This window comes from Parasteatoda tepidariorum, chromosome 2 (genome assembly GCF_982258835.1).
Source record: "Parasteatoda tepidariorum strain Cologne lab strain chromosome 2, Ptep-v5.0, whole genome shotgun sequence".
NCBI lineage: Eukaryota > Metazoa > Arthropoda > Arachnida > Araneae > Theridiidae > Parasteatoda > Parasteatoda tepidariorum.
The window spans coordinates 102,805,034-102,822,763 of NC_141756.1; the positions used below are offsets into that span (position 1 = coordinate 102,805,034).

Below are 17,730 nucleotides of genomic sequence, written 5' to 3' on the forward strand. Positions count from 1 at the left end.
ATAATTTTGAAGACTAATAAACGAGAAATTTATTGTTGATAGTTAAAAGATTTTTAAAAAAAAATTAGTTTAAAAGGAGAATTCTGAATAAAAATAAGATGAAAATTTCAGTACCAAAAAAAGAAGAAAAAACAACTATTCAAATACAAAATTAATCCTGTGTGTTGCTTAAAAATCTACTTCTTATTTCTATTTGTAATTCAATACTTTTGTTTTGTACAACTTGATAAAAATCTGACAGTAATATTTAATGTTCCTTCGAACATAAAAGAGTCCTATGTAAAATTTTGATAAAGTTGCTGCCCAACATTTGACTGGTGTTTTAATTGCGGCTCCCGGCCTCATGTAAGTTGGAAACCCCTGTTTTATACCAATATGATACTTTATGTAAAATAAGTAATTACACACTTGAAAATTAGACTGAGCTACACTTAACGAAAACAGAATTACATAGCCTCTGTTACTTACACTCATTCAGTAGGGGAGAATGGGGTCAATTGTAACAGGGTACGATTGTAACAGAGCAAAAATTTCGAGTGTCGGGTTCTAGATTTGGTTTCTAGGTGGCGCACAAGGTGTATTTAATAAATCTACATGTACACCCTTGCTGGCAACCATTTTTATGTACTTCTGAAAGAGTTACATCAGAAAAGATATTTTCACGCTACGTAAGTACTTTTTTTGTATTAGAATATTATATTGTAACTAAGTAATTTTGTTTAAACAAATAAAAATTATTAACCGAATATGTTAGTGGACACCTTAATTAACATTTCAAAAAAAAAGATTAGTTTTGTTAATTAACTAGCATTGTTTTTAACAAATGAAGCTGAAATGGCGTCTTGGGGACGATTGTAACAATAAGTAAAGGGACGATTGTAACAGCTGAAAATAAATAATCTTATGTTTACAAACCATTACTTAACTCTTTAAGAACCACCAATAGTTTCCTATATATTATGTTGCCTGTGCATTATTTTATTTGTCACCTTTTACAGCATAAATTAAAATTTTTAACCCCTTAAAGTTAAAAGTTTAACGCTTTATGTCTCTACTCCTGAAACATCTCTACTATTTTGATCAATAAAAAAATATATCACAACTATGATAATATGTATAATTAACTATGTTTTAGTTGAATTTATGAACTGTTACAATTGACCCCGTCAGTGGGGACAATTGTAACAAGGGCACGACTGTCAAAAATTGTTAATAACTAATATAATAACATTTAAAATAAGGTATTTGTTTTTTTTCTAGTAGAGAATAGTCCACTTTACTCGTCTGTCAATTAATACTAATAATATATTGGATTTTTTGTTAGTTAAAAATAGTTAAGTAAAAAATGTTACAATTGACCCCACTCTCCCCTACTCTATGGTTTGTACTGATACCATAATTTATGATAAAAAGGTAGATACACATAAGCTTACGACTTAGCCCGAGACTGGGTTCGATACTGGCTCGGACTCATGATAAAATTTTGATAAACTTTTTTTCTCTTTGCTAAACAATTTTGTACTCTTTCGGGGTTGGAGAGCGTTAGCGTGACGGTGGCGGAGCCTCCAAGTTTATCGTAGTTCTTGTGTGTATCGCAGTACGTTCTATCAGAAACATTAAACATTTCTTTCCCTTTTTTAGTAATTTTATCATATAAGCCGTGATGGCTCATATGATAGAGATTTCGCCTTCCAATGTGGTGAACCGGGGTTCAATCCTGGCTATGACTGGTCGATACGAATTCCGCATCCGGCTTGCACCGACCACAGTGCTGACGTGAAATATCCTCAGTGGCAGACGAATCATGGGTTAGAGTCCCCTTGCCTTCAGCCTAACCGTGGGAGGTTCGCGTAGTCTTCCTCTCTATGAAACGCACATGTCTCTATGTAACGCTATGTTCATCAAAAAAATCCTCCACGAAGGCAACATTTCTCCCAATACTTGATCCAGGAGTTCCCCTGCCTTCTAGATTGGATTGAAAATTACAAGGCTACTGAGTTGAACATTAAAAGTCCTAAGCCCCAAAATTGGGTCGGCTGTTCAACGACGGTTATAAAATATAAAAATAATTTTATCCCATGCATTTTTCATATAATTAATTTATAATTATGTAGTTTTCATTTTTTAAGATATATTTTTAAAACTATAATATTTGTTTAGATTTTTTCTTCTGTTCTCAGTATATCCTTATACTAAGAACAGAAATTATCCAACGTATATCTCGGGCGGCTCCGGCAGACTCGGGCTCTAAATAATCCTTTGTATACCAGGATCGGGTGGGCTCGGAATAAAATTCCTCTGTCCCGAGTTGGTCCGAACCTCCAAAAGTGAACCCAAATTTTTCTCAAATACAAACATATGAAAGCTATACAGAACTACACATACATATTGGCAGAATAAAATAGCCTATGTTATATAGGTTCATTTGGCACTTAACATAGGCTTATATAGAATTTGTTAATTTTCTGGTTTGTTAATAGTTTACTTACTTTCAAATAGTTTAAACACACATCTGCTGATCCAACAATATTTAATACTGGCAAAAGAAACACAGGTAGAAGAGCAGTCATAAATATTGATATCGGTTCTAGGAGCCAATAACATGCAACCAATATTATCACATAGGAACATCTTGTCTCCTAAATAAAAAGGATACAGCAAGAAATAAAAATTGGTGAAATTGGGGTGTAGATTGAAAGGAAATCGAATTGTCTTGAAAATTATAGAGAATACCTTCATTCAGCAGCAGATTGATAATGATTGAAGCATGGCCTACTACTATAGTACGATTTTACAAATAGTAGTACTATCTATACATACATACAATACATACATACAATACATACATACAATACATACATACAATACATACATACAATACATACATACAATACATACATACAATACATACATACAATACATACATACAATACATACATACAATACATACATACAATACATACATACAATACATACATACAATACATACATACAATACATACATACAATACATACATACAATACATACATACAATACATACATACAATACATACATACAATACATACATACAATACATACATACAATACATACATACAATACATACATACAATACATACATACAATACATACATACAATACATACATACAATACATACATACAATACATACATACAATACATACATACAATACATACATACAATACATACATACAATACATACATACAATACATACATACAATACATACATACAATACATACATACAATACATACATACAATACATACATACAATACATACATACATACAATACATACATACAATACATACATACAATACACACAATACATACACACAATACATAGTAGTACGCCATAGATTGAAGAATATAATGATGAAATATTGATTATACTATATTGCGTGTAAAGTTCAGGTCAAACTTTTAAGTATGAGTTTATAACGCTTTTTATCGAATATACCATTTTTATGTTAAGTGTTTGAAACAGTTTGTGTGGAAAGACCTTCAGACAATGCCAACTTTCATCTATCAAAAGGTACCTCAAGATTGAATCAATTTAGCATGTCTGATGGTCTCTCCCCACATTGGTGACCCGGACGTGATTTGGTATTTAATATTTATAGTAGTAGTTACGCCACAAGTTAATCGCCACTGTTAAGTTTTGTTTACCTTTAACCAACACTTTTTATGATAATTAGGAAATAATTTAAAAATATGAATCTGAAAAACTGCCACAGTTTTAAATGCATTTCTTTAATTTTTGAAAAGCAACTTTGTTGCATAAACTGAGCTCATAAAATATGGAAAAATTTGGAGAATTACTCATTTACTTTAATGATTTTCATCTGGGCAGAGAGGGAGATATCGCTAAATTGTTGAAGTTTTTAAATCATTTAAGTGGGGTTTTTTTTAAATCTTATTCATCAAGGAAAATTAAAAAACCACAGTTTAAGTGCCTTAAACTCTAAGCAAAACTATTTTTAAAACTATAATTATTATCTTGCTGTAATAAATAATTTTCATTTTAGAACGATCAGATAACTTAAACATTTGAAACTTTTTTAAAAAGAACTCCAATGTGGGGAGATTTCTCCCCTTAGATTGAAATTATTAACACTAAACATATCATAACCGGTCAAAAGACCGGTTTTTGCATGTTGCATTGTACTGTGTTGAAAAGTGTTGGTATGTTTAGTGTTAAAATCAATGAATAATTCACAATGTTTGCAAACGTTTATGAGTCGTGACAATATTGCGGAGTAACTTATCAAACGCTAAAAATTCATATCCTAAACTCTTTTTATTTTCGCAAAAGTGTGGTATTCCTTGATATCGATATTTTGGGCCATTTTCGCAATCACAGTATATATGACGCTTGCTAAAGTTTGGCAAATCTTAATCTAACAGTCATAAATAACTAACACAAACTCAGAGCAGTTTTAAAACTGACAATTCACTGACAAACGTTAACGACAAAGACATCGAATTACAGCCTAAAGTTATTTGTTTGTTTTAAAATCCAAATTTCATATAATATTAAAAAACATTTAGATTTTTAAAATTATGAGAAATTCCATAGGAGCATCGACCTTCGAAAAAACGACAAAAATATAATATATAATATACGACAAAAATATAAAAAAAGGACAAAAATTTATCTATGTAATAGAATTTGTGCTAAATGGTGCATAAAACATTGACAACTGAGATGAGCGATTTAAAATTTTCAATATTTTTTATTTTTATTTTTAAAAAAAGAGACAAATTTTGCATTGTGTTCAGATGCCTCTGAGAGCAGCACATCAATAGTTGGTGGGCAGCAGGTTGTGCTCTTCTAATAAAAAGTTATGTTTTTCAAAATATAGAATAAGTTATTTGTGAAAATAAAAAAAATAAAAAATTTTTTAAATAAAATCTGTGATTGATCGATTGATTGAATGTAGAGGTTTTATGGCACAAGATCCAAAGGAGGATATGCTGCGCCAAAATAAAATCTGTGCTAAATGGTGCATATTTTGGCGCAGCATATCCTCCTTTGGATCTTGTTCCATAAAACCTCTACATTCAATCAATCAATCAATCAAAGATTTTATTTAAAATTCTTTTTATTTTCACAAAAACTTATTCACAAATAACTTATTTTCGATATTTTTTTTTATTTTTTAAAAAAAGACAATTTTTTCATTGTGTTCAGATGCCTCTGAGAGCAACACATCAATAGTTGGTGAGCCGCAGGTTGTGCTCGTCTAATAAAAAGTTATGTTTTTCAAAATATAGAGTACGTTATTTGGGAAATTTTCATTATTGCGACATAAAAATCAATCAAATTTCTCCCTTTTAGATTGTTACCGATTTAACTAATCTCATTTTATGTAAACAATACAAAAAACATACATGATATAATATAATCTCTAAACACTTTAGCAGAACTCTAAAAACTAACTTACTGGTAATGAAGATACAGCTAACGGTGATAGTATGAATGGCAACAATATACAAACTACGTAAACGCAAACTTTTCTATTTAACCGTTCGGAAAGAGTATCCCAAATTGACATAATTTGTAACGAATAGAAAAAATATTAACAATAATTAATGTTAAATAGTTTAATACGTTATCATAGTTTATTGCGTTAGAATAGTTTAAGACGTTTCGGTTCTTAACTTTCCGTAGTAAAATGGAACTTTCAAGTTCGCAATCTAGTGTTGTGAATCGATAATGATGCAACATATTAGTGGAATTTTTCTACGTGTATGAAGCTTTTTGGAATGAAAAATATCGTAAATGATGAGATGGTGTCTACGCCGAAGGATATATAAATGTTTTGACATCGTTGATTCGGAGATATTTTAAATAAAATAAACATAGAAATATTTATTTCAGTTTTTATACGCAAGTTAATATTGGACATCATTTTATTTTACATTCTTGTTGAAATAAATGAGACAAGATGTTTATGTAGGCGAGCGATAAAATTTTTTTCCTCAATAAACAATCTTTATCGGCATCCTTCTTAAAAAAGCTATCGTTGAAAGCTGTATCACAAATTATAGGTTATTAAAAGTATTTTATTTTTTAACAGACTGTTCATTCGATCAGTGAGTAGTCGATTTATTAATTTGCTTAACCCCTTAACAATCGGCTAATTTTCAGGAAAACGGTGTCTATTTTTTTATCCCTGAAAATTATATAAAAATATGTGTATGAACAATGTGTATTCATTTTTAACTTTTGATTTGTTTTTAGCTTGAAATTTTAAAAAAATTAAATTTTTAGGAAAACCCAACAATGACTTAATGTTGGTTTTCCAGCAAGCAAGGAAAATTAAAAAAAAATATGTGTTTTAAGCATTAAGAAAGAATTTTATTAAACTTACGTATAATATAAATAAAGATTACTAATTTTTTTTGTGTGATAAATTTCAAAGCATGAGATGTAGAGGCCAACGTCACAATCCGGACCAGGGGTTTCCAAGTTACAAAAGGCAGGGGGCCCCTATTAAAAGCGCAAATCAAATGGCGGGCTGCAACTTTATCAAAATTTTATGTAGGACTCTTTTCTTTTTGAAGGAACATTAAGTATTACAGTCAGATTTTTACAAAGTTGTACGAAACAAAAGTATTGAATTACAAATTAAAATAAGAAGTAGATTTTTAAAAATATTTAATTGCATATTGAAAACTTCGGGCTACAATAATGTGCCCCTATGTATTAAACAATTAATGTGCAACAGATATCTAATTTTTAAGATATAAAACTTTAAAAAGGTTGGTATTAAAACTTACATAGTAGTACACAAAATGTTCAATGAGAAAATTGAGGTTTGTCTGCTGCAAACACTAGTGCAAATGTGTGCGTAAATGTCTTCGTCCAAAGTGAGTGGTTTCAAAAAGTTAAATCGGAGAATTTCTTCCAGAAAATTTCTGATAGGCCCGTGCTAAATTATATTCACAAAATAAAAAATAAAAATTAAATAAAAAAGAGAAACATACACGATTATTTTTGTATTTGAATAAATATTTTCTTGGATGCAAAACCTGAGACATAAATTTTTTTGCACCGTTGGTATGTTAAATTTCACAGAAACGAAGAAATTAGGTTTTTATTAACGAGAAAAGTATTTCTAACCCATATAGATTTTGTACGAAAACTGTCAGCAAAAAAAAAATAACGACTAATATATTTTAGTTCGCGGGCCACAAAAAAAAAAAAAAAGACTTCGCAGGCCGGAAGCGGCCCTCGAGCAGCCAGTTTAAAACCAGTGATCCAGACAATAGTACCGAGTTTCCTTCTCTTATTGTTTTCATCTCGTCTGGATCAACAAACTTTGCATTCTCTTGATGGTTCTATCTACAATTACCTTAAAAATATCTTGGCACTGTCATCTGGTGTGCAGAATGAGAAATAAAATGTTTTCCGGGAAAAGAAATGAATTAGTTTTGTTCTTATTGGCGCGTTACTACTGAGCACTCCAGTCCGGAAATATCACGAGAGCGAGTTCTTCATGAGTCAGACAGGATCGTTATACTTGAAATTTTTTAAATTTTTAGGATATGTTCTTTACGTAAAACAATTCGTCACCTATTTTATTTTCACGAAAAATTATTTTTTCTCTCCGAGTTCTGAGGAGTAGAAACTGAAAAACCCTCTGGAATTTTGAGAAAGGCATAAATTTACAGGCCGCAATAATTTTCGTGAAATGCCTGACCACTATTTCGTATCCTGCTACTTCCTAATTAACTATTAAAACATAAATGTTTGCAGTGGACCTGTGCCTCGAAGGTCAAAGGCCGCTCTAAAATCTTCGAAATAAAGCTGTTTTATTTGACTTGGAATCATCAAAATCTTCTTGTGGCCATACAGTGAACAATAAAGGTATATACTTTTGTAAATGCGTACTATTGAACAGTATCTGAAAAATCAACATATGTATGGTGTATGTTTGATGTGATCTTAAAGTAGAACGGTCATAAACTGCCTTCGCAAAAACTGAATAAGTATAAAATTTACTGGAAACGAAGCCTTAAATATAGCAGAAACAAAACAAATTCACAGATCTATGATTGCTGATCCAACTTTCATATGAAATTGCCCTAAACCTCGAAGACCGTACCTGAGTAACTGAATCATTTACTTACTCTCTCCTGCACTTATTCACTCTCTTTACCAAGAATTATTACTCGATTGATCGGTAGTCATAGAAATGAAAAATATCAAATGATAAATGACGATTCTATCCTGAAAAGCAGCTGATTTAAAAGTAGCGGTATTTTATTCGCAATAAACCATCACTTCTTAGAAAAGCAAAAGCGAATATTGCTCTTTTTAATCAAACTGAACAGATAAAACTTGGTTTGCATCAAAATCAAATGCATTTTAATTTACAAAAATTACAGTGGTATTTTATTCGCAAAAAGCCATCACTACTTTAAAAAAAAGCAAATATTGTTTTTGCTTTTTTAAATTAAACTGAACAAATAGAATTTGGTTTGTATCAAAATTTAATGCATTTTAATTTACATAAGAACTAAAATAATTTTTTTTTAAATATAAAAGCTATCTTAAGACTATAAATGTATCAGTACTTTTAAAAAGTAACATTAATGTTTGTTTTTCTGAATTTAAAATTATTTTGAATTCTGTATGTAATTCTGAAAGTGAACAAGCTGATTTACAAATCATACTGGGTTTCAGAAGTTCCCAGTAAAAATAATCGAACCACAGTCTTTCACATTTCACAGCTCAGTGTCTAAATCACTGTACCATCGGGGTTCAAATTTTTAATATGAAATATTAAAAATAAATTGTTAATTTTTTTTAATAACGGCAAGCATTTAACTTTCGTTCTTCGCCTTAGAAGATGCCGGAAGTGTTGCTCATTTATCATTACTCCGTGGGCACCCGTGAATCAAAATCACAGAAGCGGGCAGCATTACAGCCTTCAAACTACCACAGAGACCTGTTCATAGGGTGGGCGCAACGCTACAGCCGCCACAATATCCCAGCCCAGTGGTAGACGGATCATGGGTTAGAGTCCCCTAGCCATCATGCTAACCGTGGGACGTTTTCCTCTCCATGTAACGCAAATATGGGTTAGTTCCCTGAAAAAATCCTCTACGAAGGCAAATTTCTCCCAATACTTAATTTAGTAATTCCCTTGTCTTCCTGATAGAGTACAAAATTTCAAGGCTACGGAGTTAAACATTGGTAGCCGTAAACCCAGACTTGAGTCGGTTGTCTAAACGACAGTTATAAAATAAAATAGATATACTCTGAGGATACTTGAAATCAAAAAGTCAGTTTCTTATTTTAAAAAATGTCAGCCCAAATGTTTTGCCTAAAACAAAATTAAAATATTTTTTTTATCAGCGCATTGTGAACTTAGATCAAATAAAATCCTGGAGAAGAAATCAATTTTTTAAAATTTTAAATTTGAAATAAATCTATCAATAATATACTTCAAACTTTTAAATACTTAAAACCTTTAAATATTTACAACAATGCTTCACATGAAACGTTTGCAACAATAATAAGCTATTACAGAAACATAAAAAAAATTATGTCTTGGACATTATTTTAACAATCAATAGTTTTCTTTGAGACATTGTTGCAAAAATGTAAGTATCTGATTACAATGCATTAAAAACTCATTCTTGTTTGAGCTTTCTCAAATGCGGTTTGTGTTTTGCGATTAAAAAAAAACCTATTGAGTGATAATTATGAATCAAAGCGATTTATATCGTTTTGCTTTGTTGAACAACTGGCGGAAGGAACGGGAGAAATATCCCAGACCTAATCGTAAGCATAAAAAACGTACTTTTTGTAATTTTAACTATAGTTAGTTATCTACAATGAATACTGCTAAAAACAATCTAAAACTTCTGTACAAAATCAGCATATTTTACGGAAACCTAAATTTAGATATTAAAAAAAATAGAGAAATCGTAAACATAAACTAAAAAAAAACTTTAATTTTTCTTAAAAATTTTTCACCACAACTTTTACATTTTCATTTGAACATAACTCCAATAAAAATACTTTGTTGCATGGTAGTATTAAAAAAGGTACTTTGCGATTATCCCGTCGACCTGTCAACTCCTGCAAAAATGTGAAAATCCTTAGGCGCTATCATAATGAAAAACAATTTCCAAAATAAACATTCTAAACCCATTATATTTATTAAATAATAATAATGATAAAATAGTAATAATGATAAAATAATGATAAAATAATAATAACAAAAAAATGTAAGTGCAAAAATACGTAATAAAAAAGTGTAATAAAAAGAATCGAAACAAAGTAAAAACCTCTATATTTTTATTAATTACACATTGAATTATTTTTGAGTCTGACCATATATTATTATAAATCATTTCTTCTAAAATATTCATGTCTTATATCTCTCTTCGGTGCTAGGCAACGAATAATAACTAGTAAAAGTATATTTCAACTCGCTAAAGAAAACTAACTCGGGTAGTCAAGGATTTCCTAGTAAATATGATAAAATTTGTGGTTTTTGACGTAGAAGCTACCTTTTGGCGATAATATCGGGTTTGGCGAAAATGGTCAACGAGATAATCCCAAAGTACAAAAAATATTCATAAAAATTTAGGGTAAAATATGAATAAAATGTAAAAATTTTTTTAGTGAATATCAAATATCTTCTCTCTAATTAGTAACTAATAAATTTAATAAATGAAGTCCCCACCGTAAGAAATAGAAACTATTTTCTGATAAAAAGGAATTGAAACACCACAGAGTGAAACAACTAATTGTTTTGGCGATGTCAATGGCACTTCAGTTGTATTACTCTTTTGGCTAAATGGCAATGTAAGTCACAGCATAAACAGGACATGAAACACCACAGAATGAAAACACTAATTATTTTGGCGATATCAATGGCACTTCATTGTATTACTCTTTTGGCTAAATGGTAATGTAAGTCACAGCATAAACAGGACATGAAACACCATAGAATGAAAACACTAATTATTTTGGCGATGTCAATGGCACTTCATTGTATTACTCTTTTGGCTAAATGGCTAAATGGTAAGTCACAGCATAAACAGGACATGAAACACCACAGAATAAAAACAATAATTGTTTTGGCGATGTCAATGGCACTTCATTGTATTACTCTTTTGGCTAAATGGTAATGTAAGACGCAGCATAAACAGGACATTAAACACCACAGAATTAAACAACTAATTATTTTGACGATTCAAATGGCACTTCAGTTGTATTACTCTTTTGGCTAAAAGGTAGTGTAAGTCGCAGGATAAGCAGGAAATTAAACTACACAGAATGAGAACTCTAATTAATTTGGCGATTTTATTAGCAATTCAGTTGCATTACTCTTTTGGTTAAGAGGTAATGTTGGTCACGGGATAAACTGGAAATTAAAACTTACAGAAGGAAATTAATAAGTAAAACTAGACCGTGGTTCATCTCTAAAAATATTAAATATAACTTTTAGTAATTAGACGGGAACTGATCTAGTTCAGGAGCAGCAAAAATCGCAGAACCGTTATTGATATAAAAGAGACTTAATTGACTGCAGTTATAAGCGTTACTGGCACATTAGTTATTTAATATACTTGTACAGGAAACCTAATATAGTTACTGTGGTAATAGGATTTTTACGGCAACCCGGAACAGATAAATATCATTTAAAAGTAGGATTCAAAATAAATAATATGGCATGACAGTTAAGCAATTTACCATATTTGTTCAGAATATTTCATCCTTTATTTTCCTGATGCATTCCATTCTTTATTTCATTCTTGTTATTCATTTAAGCAAATACATAATTTAGAATAGTCAAACGATAATCACGTTGTCTTCCAAGAGACAATCACCTGTGTTTCCAAGATTACATTCGATAAACACTCTTTATGCTATGTTTTTTGGAAATAAAAATAGAGGCGTCTGAAACAGAAAAAAAGAAACATTCTATTATAAGACAAATGCAGAAATAAAGAAGAAATATGTATAACCATATTTGTTTTTAGAAACTACGTTTCTAATTTATTTTACTGAAATCAATGTTTACGGAGTTGAATTTGTTTTTTTTTTTTTTTTTTTTTTTTTTTATATATAAAAGCAGATCTTGTACGTTAAGTCGTTTTTAATAAGGTGAAATGAAAGGTAGCAATGAAATGTGCATCATAGTGTGGTATTATAGTAAAATTTTCTTTTATGAATCAATTGATAGATCATTAATTTAAACTGGATTTATACACATTTTATTTTGATTAATGTTTTAGCTTATGAGGATGGGAGCGAATTCGATGATGAATTCGATGAGGATGAATTCGAATTCAATGAGGATGACTTTGAATTAGATGAGACTGGCTTTGACCAAGTGTAAGTAGTTATTTTCGAAATCTTGTTCCAGATTACCCTCGTACAATGAGATCTATATAGTTTGTCTAAAGTAGGAACTCCCCTAGCCATTCGTCTGGATGCGTGGCTATGGTAACGAGACGCAACTATTTCAAGTAGGGGTGTGGGATTACTGTTTAGGACAGGTTCTGGCTTGGGTCGGAGACAGTAGGGAAATTTTCTTCGATTTATTGTGTTAGTCCCAGAGTGAAGAGAAGCTACCCTCCCTGAAATAAGCTGTTCTTGTAGTCATAGAAACAGACAGACTTTGTGGCGAGGGGAGTTCTTACCGTAGACAAACTATATGCATGTGTAATTAATATAGAGAAAATTCATATCCTGAACAATTTGCCTTCTATTTAACCTTAATACTCACCCTAAATATAATAAAAATACAAAAATTTTAAAATTATACAATTATGAATTTTAATAAGAGTATATTTCTTACATACAATGGACTGCATTTAAACAAATATCATCATTTTTTATAAGTTCTTTATAGTAACCATCCTCATTGTTTTCCGTGCGATTAGTTGAAGCCAAGAAATTTACATTTCATAGCGTATAAAAAAGTTTTGATTAACTATTTTTAAATTATGTTTTTTAAGCACTTAAAATATTATAAAGGACCTTATATGAAGCATGGGAAATTTATACATAAGGTTCAACAGGTTCCTTATATGTAGGAAACTTTTATAATTATAATACTTACTTATAGAAAGTGTCCCTTGAAATCAGAATGAAAAAAATATCTAACAAAAATATTTAGAACTTATATATAGATATTTTATGAAAAATGTACGACGCGTAAATATTTCGTATATGTTTTAGAAAATATATCTTAAATCAAAGCAGAAAGTGAATTTCTGAGAAACTTTTGCATAACTTTCACAATAAACTGATCTTACAAAGATCAATATAAGTAAACATTTTCTTTTAAAATTTTAGCTTTGATAGTGAGTATGATGGGAAAAAGCTGACAGTGGCAGCTGATGATTTGTTTAATGATGATGGTGACGATGAGTCTGAAAGGTATAATCATTCGAATTGTATATAAATATTTCGGTAATAATTATTTTAAATGTTTAATATAATTTTCCATGCACATGAATTGGGAAATTACAAAAAGTTCATTCTTTTAAGCTTTTTATTTTATCCAAAAATATTTGTCAGATTTTATTTCAATTTTGGATCTTGCTTTTTTGCTATTTATCATAAGCAAAAATGTGTGCATCTTGATATTTGAAATTTTTTTTTGGATTATTATCGAACCAAAAAAACAATAATTAATATAATAAAATACAAGAAGATATCTTTGATTAAACCAGTTTTAGAAACGGGTGCAATTTTTCGATTCAAGTAAATGGCTTAAAAGACAGACAAATATGCAAAACAAAAAACTAAAATTGACATTAAGTGATCCAAATTTTCAGCCGCTCTTCTTGAAAAATTATTGGGACCCTATTTTCGAGTTTGTTGTTCACAACCTCATGCTTAAGGGCAGTGTTTCCCAAACTTATGACTCTTGTGTACCCCTTCTAAATTTTTCGCAACGCTGTGTACCACTGATAAAAAAATGCATGTATTTTTTACTATGAAAAAAAAATTGCGCAAAAGTTAAAAATCAAAACTGGCTATTGACACCACTAAATATTAACTGTTAATACTGCAAAAAATAGCCAATAGAAAAATACGCAATCGTAAATTTTCATTGTTTTTGAATGAAATTCTTTAAAATTTTCGTTTGTTGTTGCAAGATACTTCGCATAAGACCCTCGTACCCCCTCTAAACCGTTCCCGTACCCCTGAGGGTACTCGTACCACACTTTGGGAAACACTGCTTTAGGGGTTAGGAATTCTTTGAAGAAAAAAAGCATGTTTTTTCAGAGAATGTACTTTTTTCTGTATGATTTTGTACCTTAAAATATCGTCTACGAAAACAATTATTGGGCATATTTTATGTACACCCTACGAACCTTAAGAGGACACCATACTACGGGAGAAATTTTCTTCGCAAATTCCACCTTAATGAGCTATTTAAAAATTGAAGTATAGAGAAAGTGAGTTCAAGCAAACCTAGAGTAAGCCATGAAGTTTTGCTGAAATTTTTTTTCACCAAAATATCGAAATCCAAGCAAAATATGAGAAGGAAACTTCTCATTTGCGTAATCCTAAGTTATCTTCTCATAACTTGCTTCCATTTCGATATTTTGAAAAACTCTCTACAATATTTGAAACTCTGTGGAGCACTCCAGGTTGGTCTGAACTCACTTTTTTCTATACTTATTGAGGGGAAAGAGGATTTGCGAAGAAAACTTTCTCTTGTGGTATGGCTTCCTCTTAAAGATTGCATATAGTACGGGGAAAAAATCCGGCCATACGATCAAACGTTGTTCAGGTATTCAGTTCTACTTAGTCCGTTAACTAAAAGAAACCCTGATTATCAGTTCCAAAAACTAACTTCTGTACTAAAAAATGCAATTTTTATACAGAAGTTAGTTATAATTAAATTAAGCCTATTCAGAACCCGAATTCTGATTGCGTTACTGCATTTGCGTGGGCTTACTTATCCTTGGAAACTGAACGAAACTCTGATTTATCAGTTCCAAAAACTAGCTTCTGCAATAAAAAATATACTTTTAATACAGAAGTTAGTTATAATTAAATTGAGCCTATTCAGAACCCGAATTCTGATTGCGTTACTGCATTTGTGTGGGCTTACTTATCCTTGGAAACTAAACGAAACTCTGATTATCAGTTCCGAAAGCTATCATCTGCAATAAAAAAATACTTTTAATACATAAGTTGGCCATAGTTAAATTGACCCTATTCAGAACACGAATTCTGATTGCGTCACTGTATTTGTCTTACTTACCCTTGGACCGTTCATCTTTGAAACTCTCTCCTGAAGATCCCAAAACGTGCTCTATTACAAGTGCATGGTACAGTTAGCTCCTTCGATAGCAGATTTTTCCCGGCAATGTTTGCAGACCACTGTCTTTATGCAAGATGGCGCAACTATCCACATTGGTCGCGAAGTCAATGAATTGTTTCGTGTTAACTTTGGCGAGGATCGTGTAATATACAGATTTTTTTCCCATTTTTTTCACCTCCTCGTTCACCTGACTTAAATCCTTGTGATTTTTGGCTGTAGGGTTTCGAATCCCTACACATAATCCTCCCTTTTATGGCCGTGGAGGAATGTAGGACGCTACACGAGTTTAAAGCCAGTATTACATGCCATGTTGCTGAAATCCCTCAAAAGTTTTTTCGCGCTATCACTGAATATATGATGCACTTTCAACACGTATCACTGAGTGCACGTTGAGCACATTCTACATTTGAATGAAATTCTACGATTCTGCGAAATTTTAAAGTGTAGTCAAAATTTGAGCTGTCCTTTTGTTGCAGAAATCATTTCCTCATGGTCCATAAATACCAAGTTTCATCAAAATTTAATTAGTGTAACGGCTTCCCAGAGGGTTCTGAATGTGGTCACTTTATGCGTCTGCACCCTGTATTTAAGAGAATATTTTTTCGTTTCTTATTTTAGTGACGAGGAATGCATGATGGAGTTGAAGGCTGAATTGCCTTTGTTTGATGAGGAAAATGAAAGTGATGATGGTGATGGATTTGACGATGATGAGGTTAAAGTTGTTGAGAAGGAAGTTGTAGATGATGGTGAGGTGTTTGATTGTGAAGTCATAAGTGATGTATTAGTTGATGAAAAAGTTAAAGATGGCTTCACAAGGTATATTAATTTTAAAAAAATTTTATGGTTATTTAATGCCTGTAAAAAATGAGCTTTAGCGATTGAGTTATTTTTCAATGTATCTCTAATAGTACTTTCGTTGCTAATTTACAATTTAAGTATAGTATAAGCATTTAAATGAATATACTTGTGCTTTATGCAAAAATGTAGCTTATTATTTTATTAATCTTGAATCAACGGTACAGACTAACAAGCATGATCTTATGACACATGTAGAGAATAAATGCATGCGATATATTAAAAAATAGAATTTCCTGCTTTGGCAGAAAAAAATGGATGTTTAAATTATTAACAGGATGTTAACTTAACGATACTTTGCTTAGTAAGAAAATTATAAGTGTTAATAGTATAAGAATCACAAACACAACAGTTAAAAAAAAATTGTAAAATATTTAGAGAATTCTTTTAGAAGAATTTCAGTAGTAAACAAAGAAAAAGCGGGTTTAAGGAGTGGGTAAAATATCTTCATATTTTCTTCAGAATTTTATTTTATTTTTATCTTCAGAATTTTTAGAGAATCTTCAGATTATCTTTAGTGGGGACACTAACTTAAGCTACTAATTTACTTCACTAAAAATTGTATTTTACTAGTAAATTTAATTTGTTTCTTTGTTTTTTTTTTATCTTTAGTGATGCACGCGTTCATCCAACTTATTTATTCTCTGATGAAAAGATAGCGAGATTGTACAAGTTGGATACAGTGCATGAAAAGGATTCTATCTCATATGGAATTCCGGATAACAGGTATTTTTTTTCTTCAAAATTTTTTATTATACAGAGTGATTCAGTTTACTTACAAACTTAAATGGCATATCATTGGGATTGAGAATTGCATAGCGACCTATGGCAAGAAATGTTACTGCAAATGGCACCTACTTATTATGAATGGGTTGTTAATGTGCATTTGAAATGGCAATTTTGTCTTATTATATGTTACATTTATGTTTTGTTGCAATCATGCATGCTAAAAATTGTAATCAAATAAGTCCAGGAACAGGTGTTTTATCGTAATTTAATATTTTGACCACCAACTTTGTGAATTTAGCGTGTTAGTCCCCGTATTATTAAATTACGATGAAAAGGTATTTTGGGATCAATTTGAATACAATTTTCGACATTCTTAATTAGAAACGAAAAATTAACACGGAACTAAGTTTATTCATATCAATAAAAGTACCGTCATAAGTATGCGCGAGCAGCATGAAATATATTTTTGTTAGTTGTATGAGAAATCAATTTAATTTTAAAATCCATTGAATCTATTTTTTTTTCATCGCATAAAACGTCGCGACTTGGATTCAAGTTCATTTTTATTATGCAAATTAGTTGACAAAACAATGTTGTGTATTTCGCAATATTTCACAATGATGATAAATTTGTCCTTTTTCACGAGTAAAAGAAATTATATTCGACATTTAATTGCTGCCTCCCTAAATTTAACATTGATCTGATGGTTGATTTTTCGATATATTTAATGAAAACCTTCTTCTTAAATGAGCTTTGGATAAAAAAAGCTATCCCGATTCCATTTCCAAGGACTGATCAGTTGCAAT

General features: G+C 30.7%; 1 protein-coding gene across 1 annotated transcript in view; it reads right to left on the reverse strand.

The window, feature by feature from the left end:
- LOC107455442 (Na(+)/citrate cotransporter) overlaps positions 1 to 5,759 on the reverse strand; it is a 68,579-nt gene extending 62,820 nt beyond the window's left edge. Inside the window, exons 1-2 of the mRNA XM_043049711.3 lie at positions 5,468 to 5,759; positions 2,490 to 2,639 (exon numbers count right to left, since the gene is read on the reverse strand). Coding sequence (XP_042905645.2) covers positions 2,490 to 2,639; positions 5,468 to 5,578 — 261 coding nt within the window. The 5' untranslated portion in view covers positions 5,579 to 5,759. The remainder of the gene's footprint in view (positions 1 to 2,489; positions 2,640 to 5,467) is intronic.
- Between the last annotated feature and the right edge of the window lie 11,971 nt (positions 5,760 to 17,730).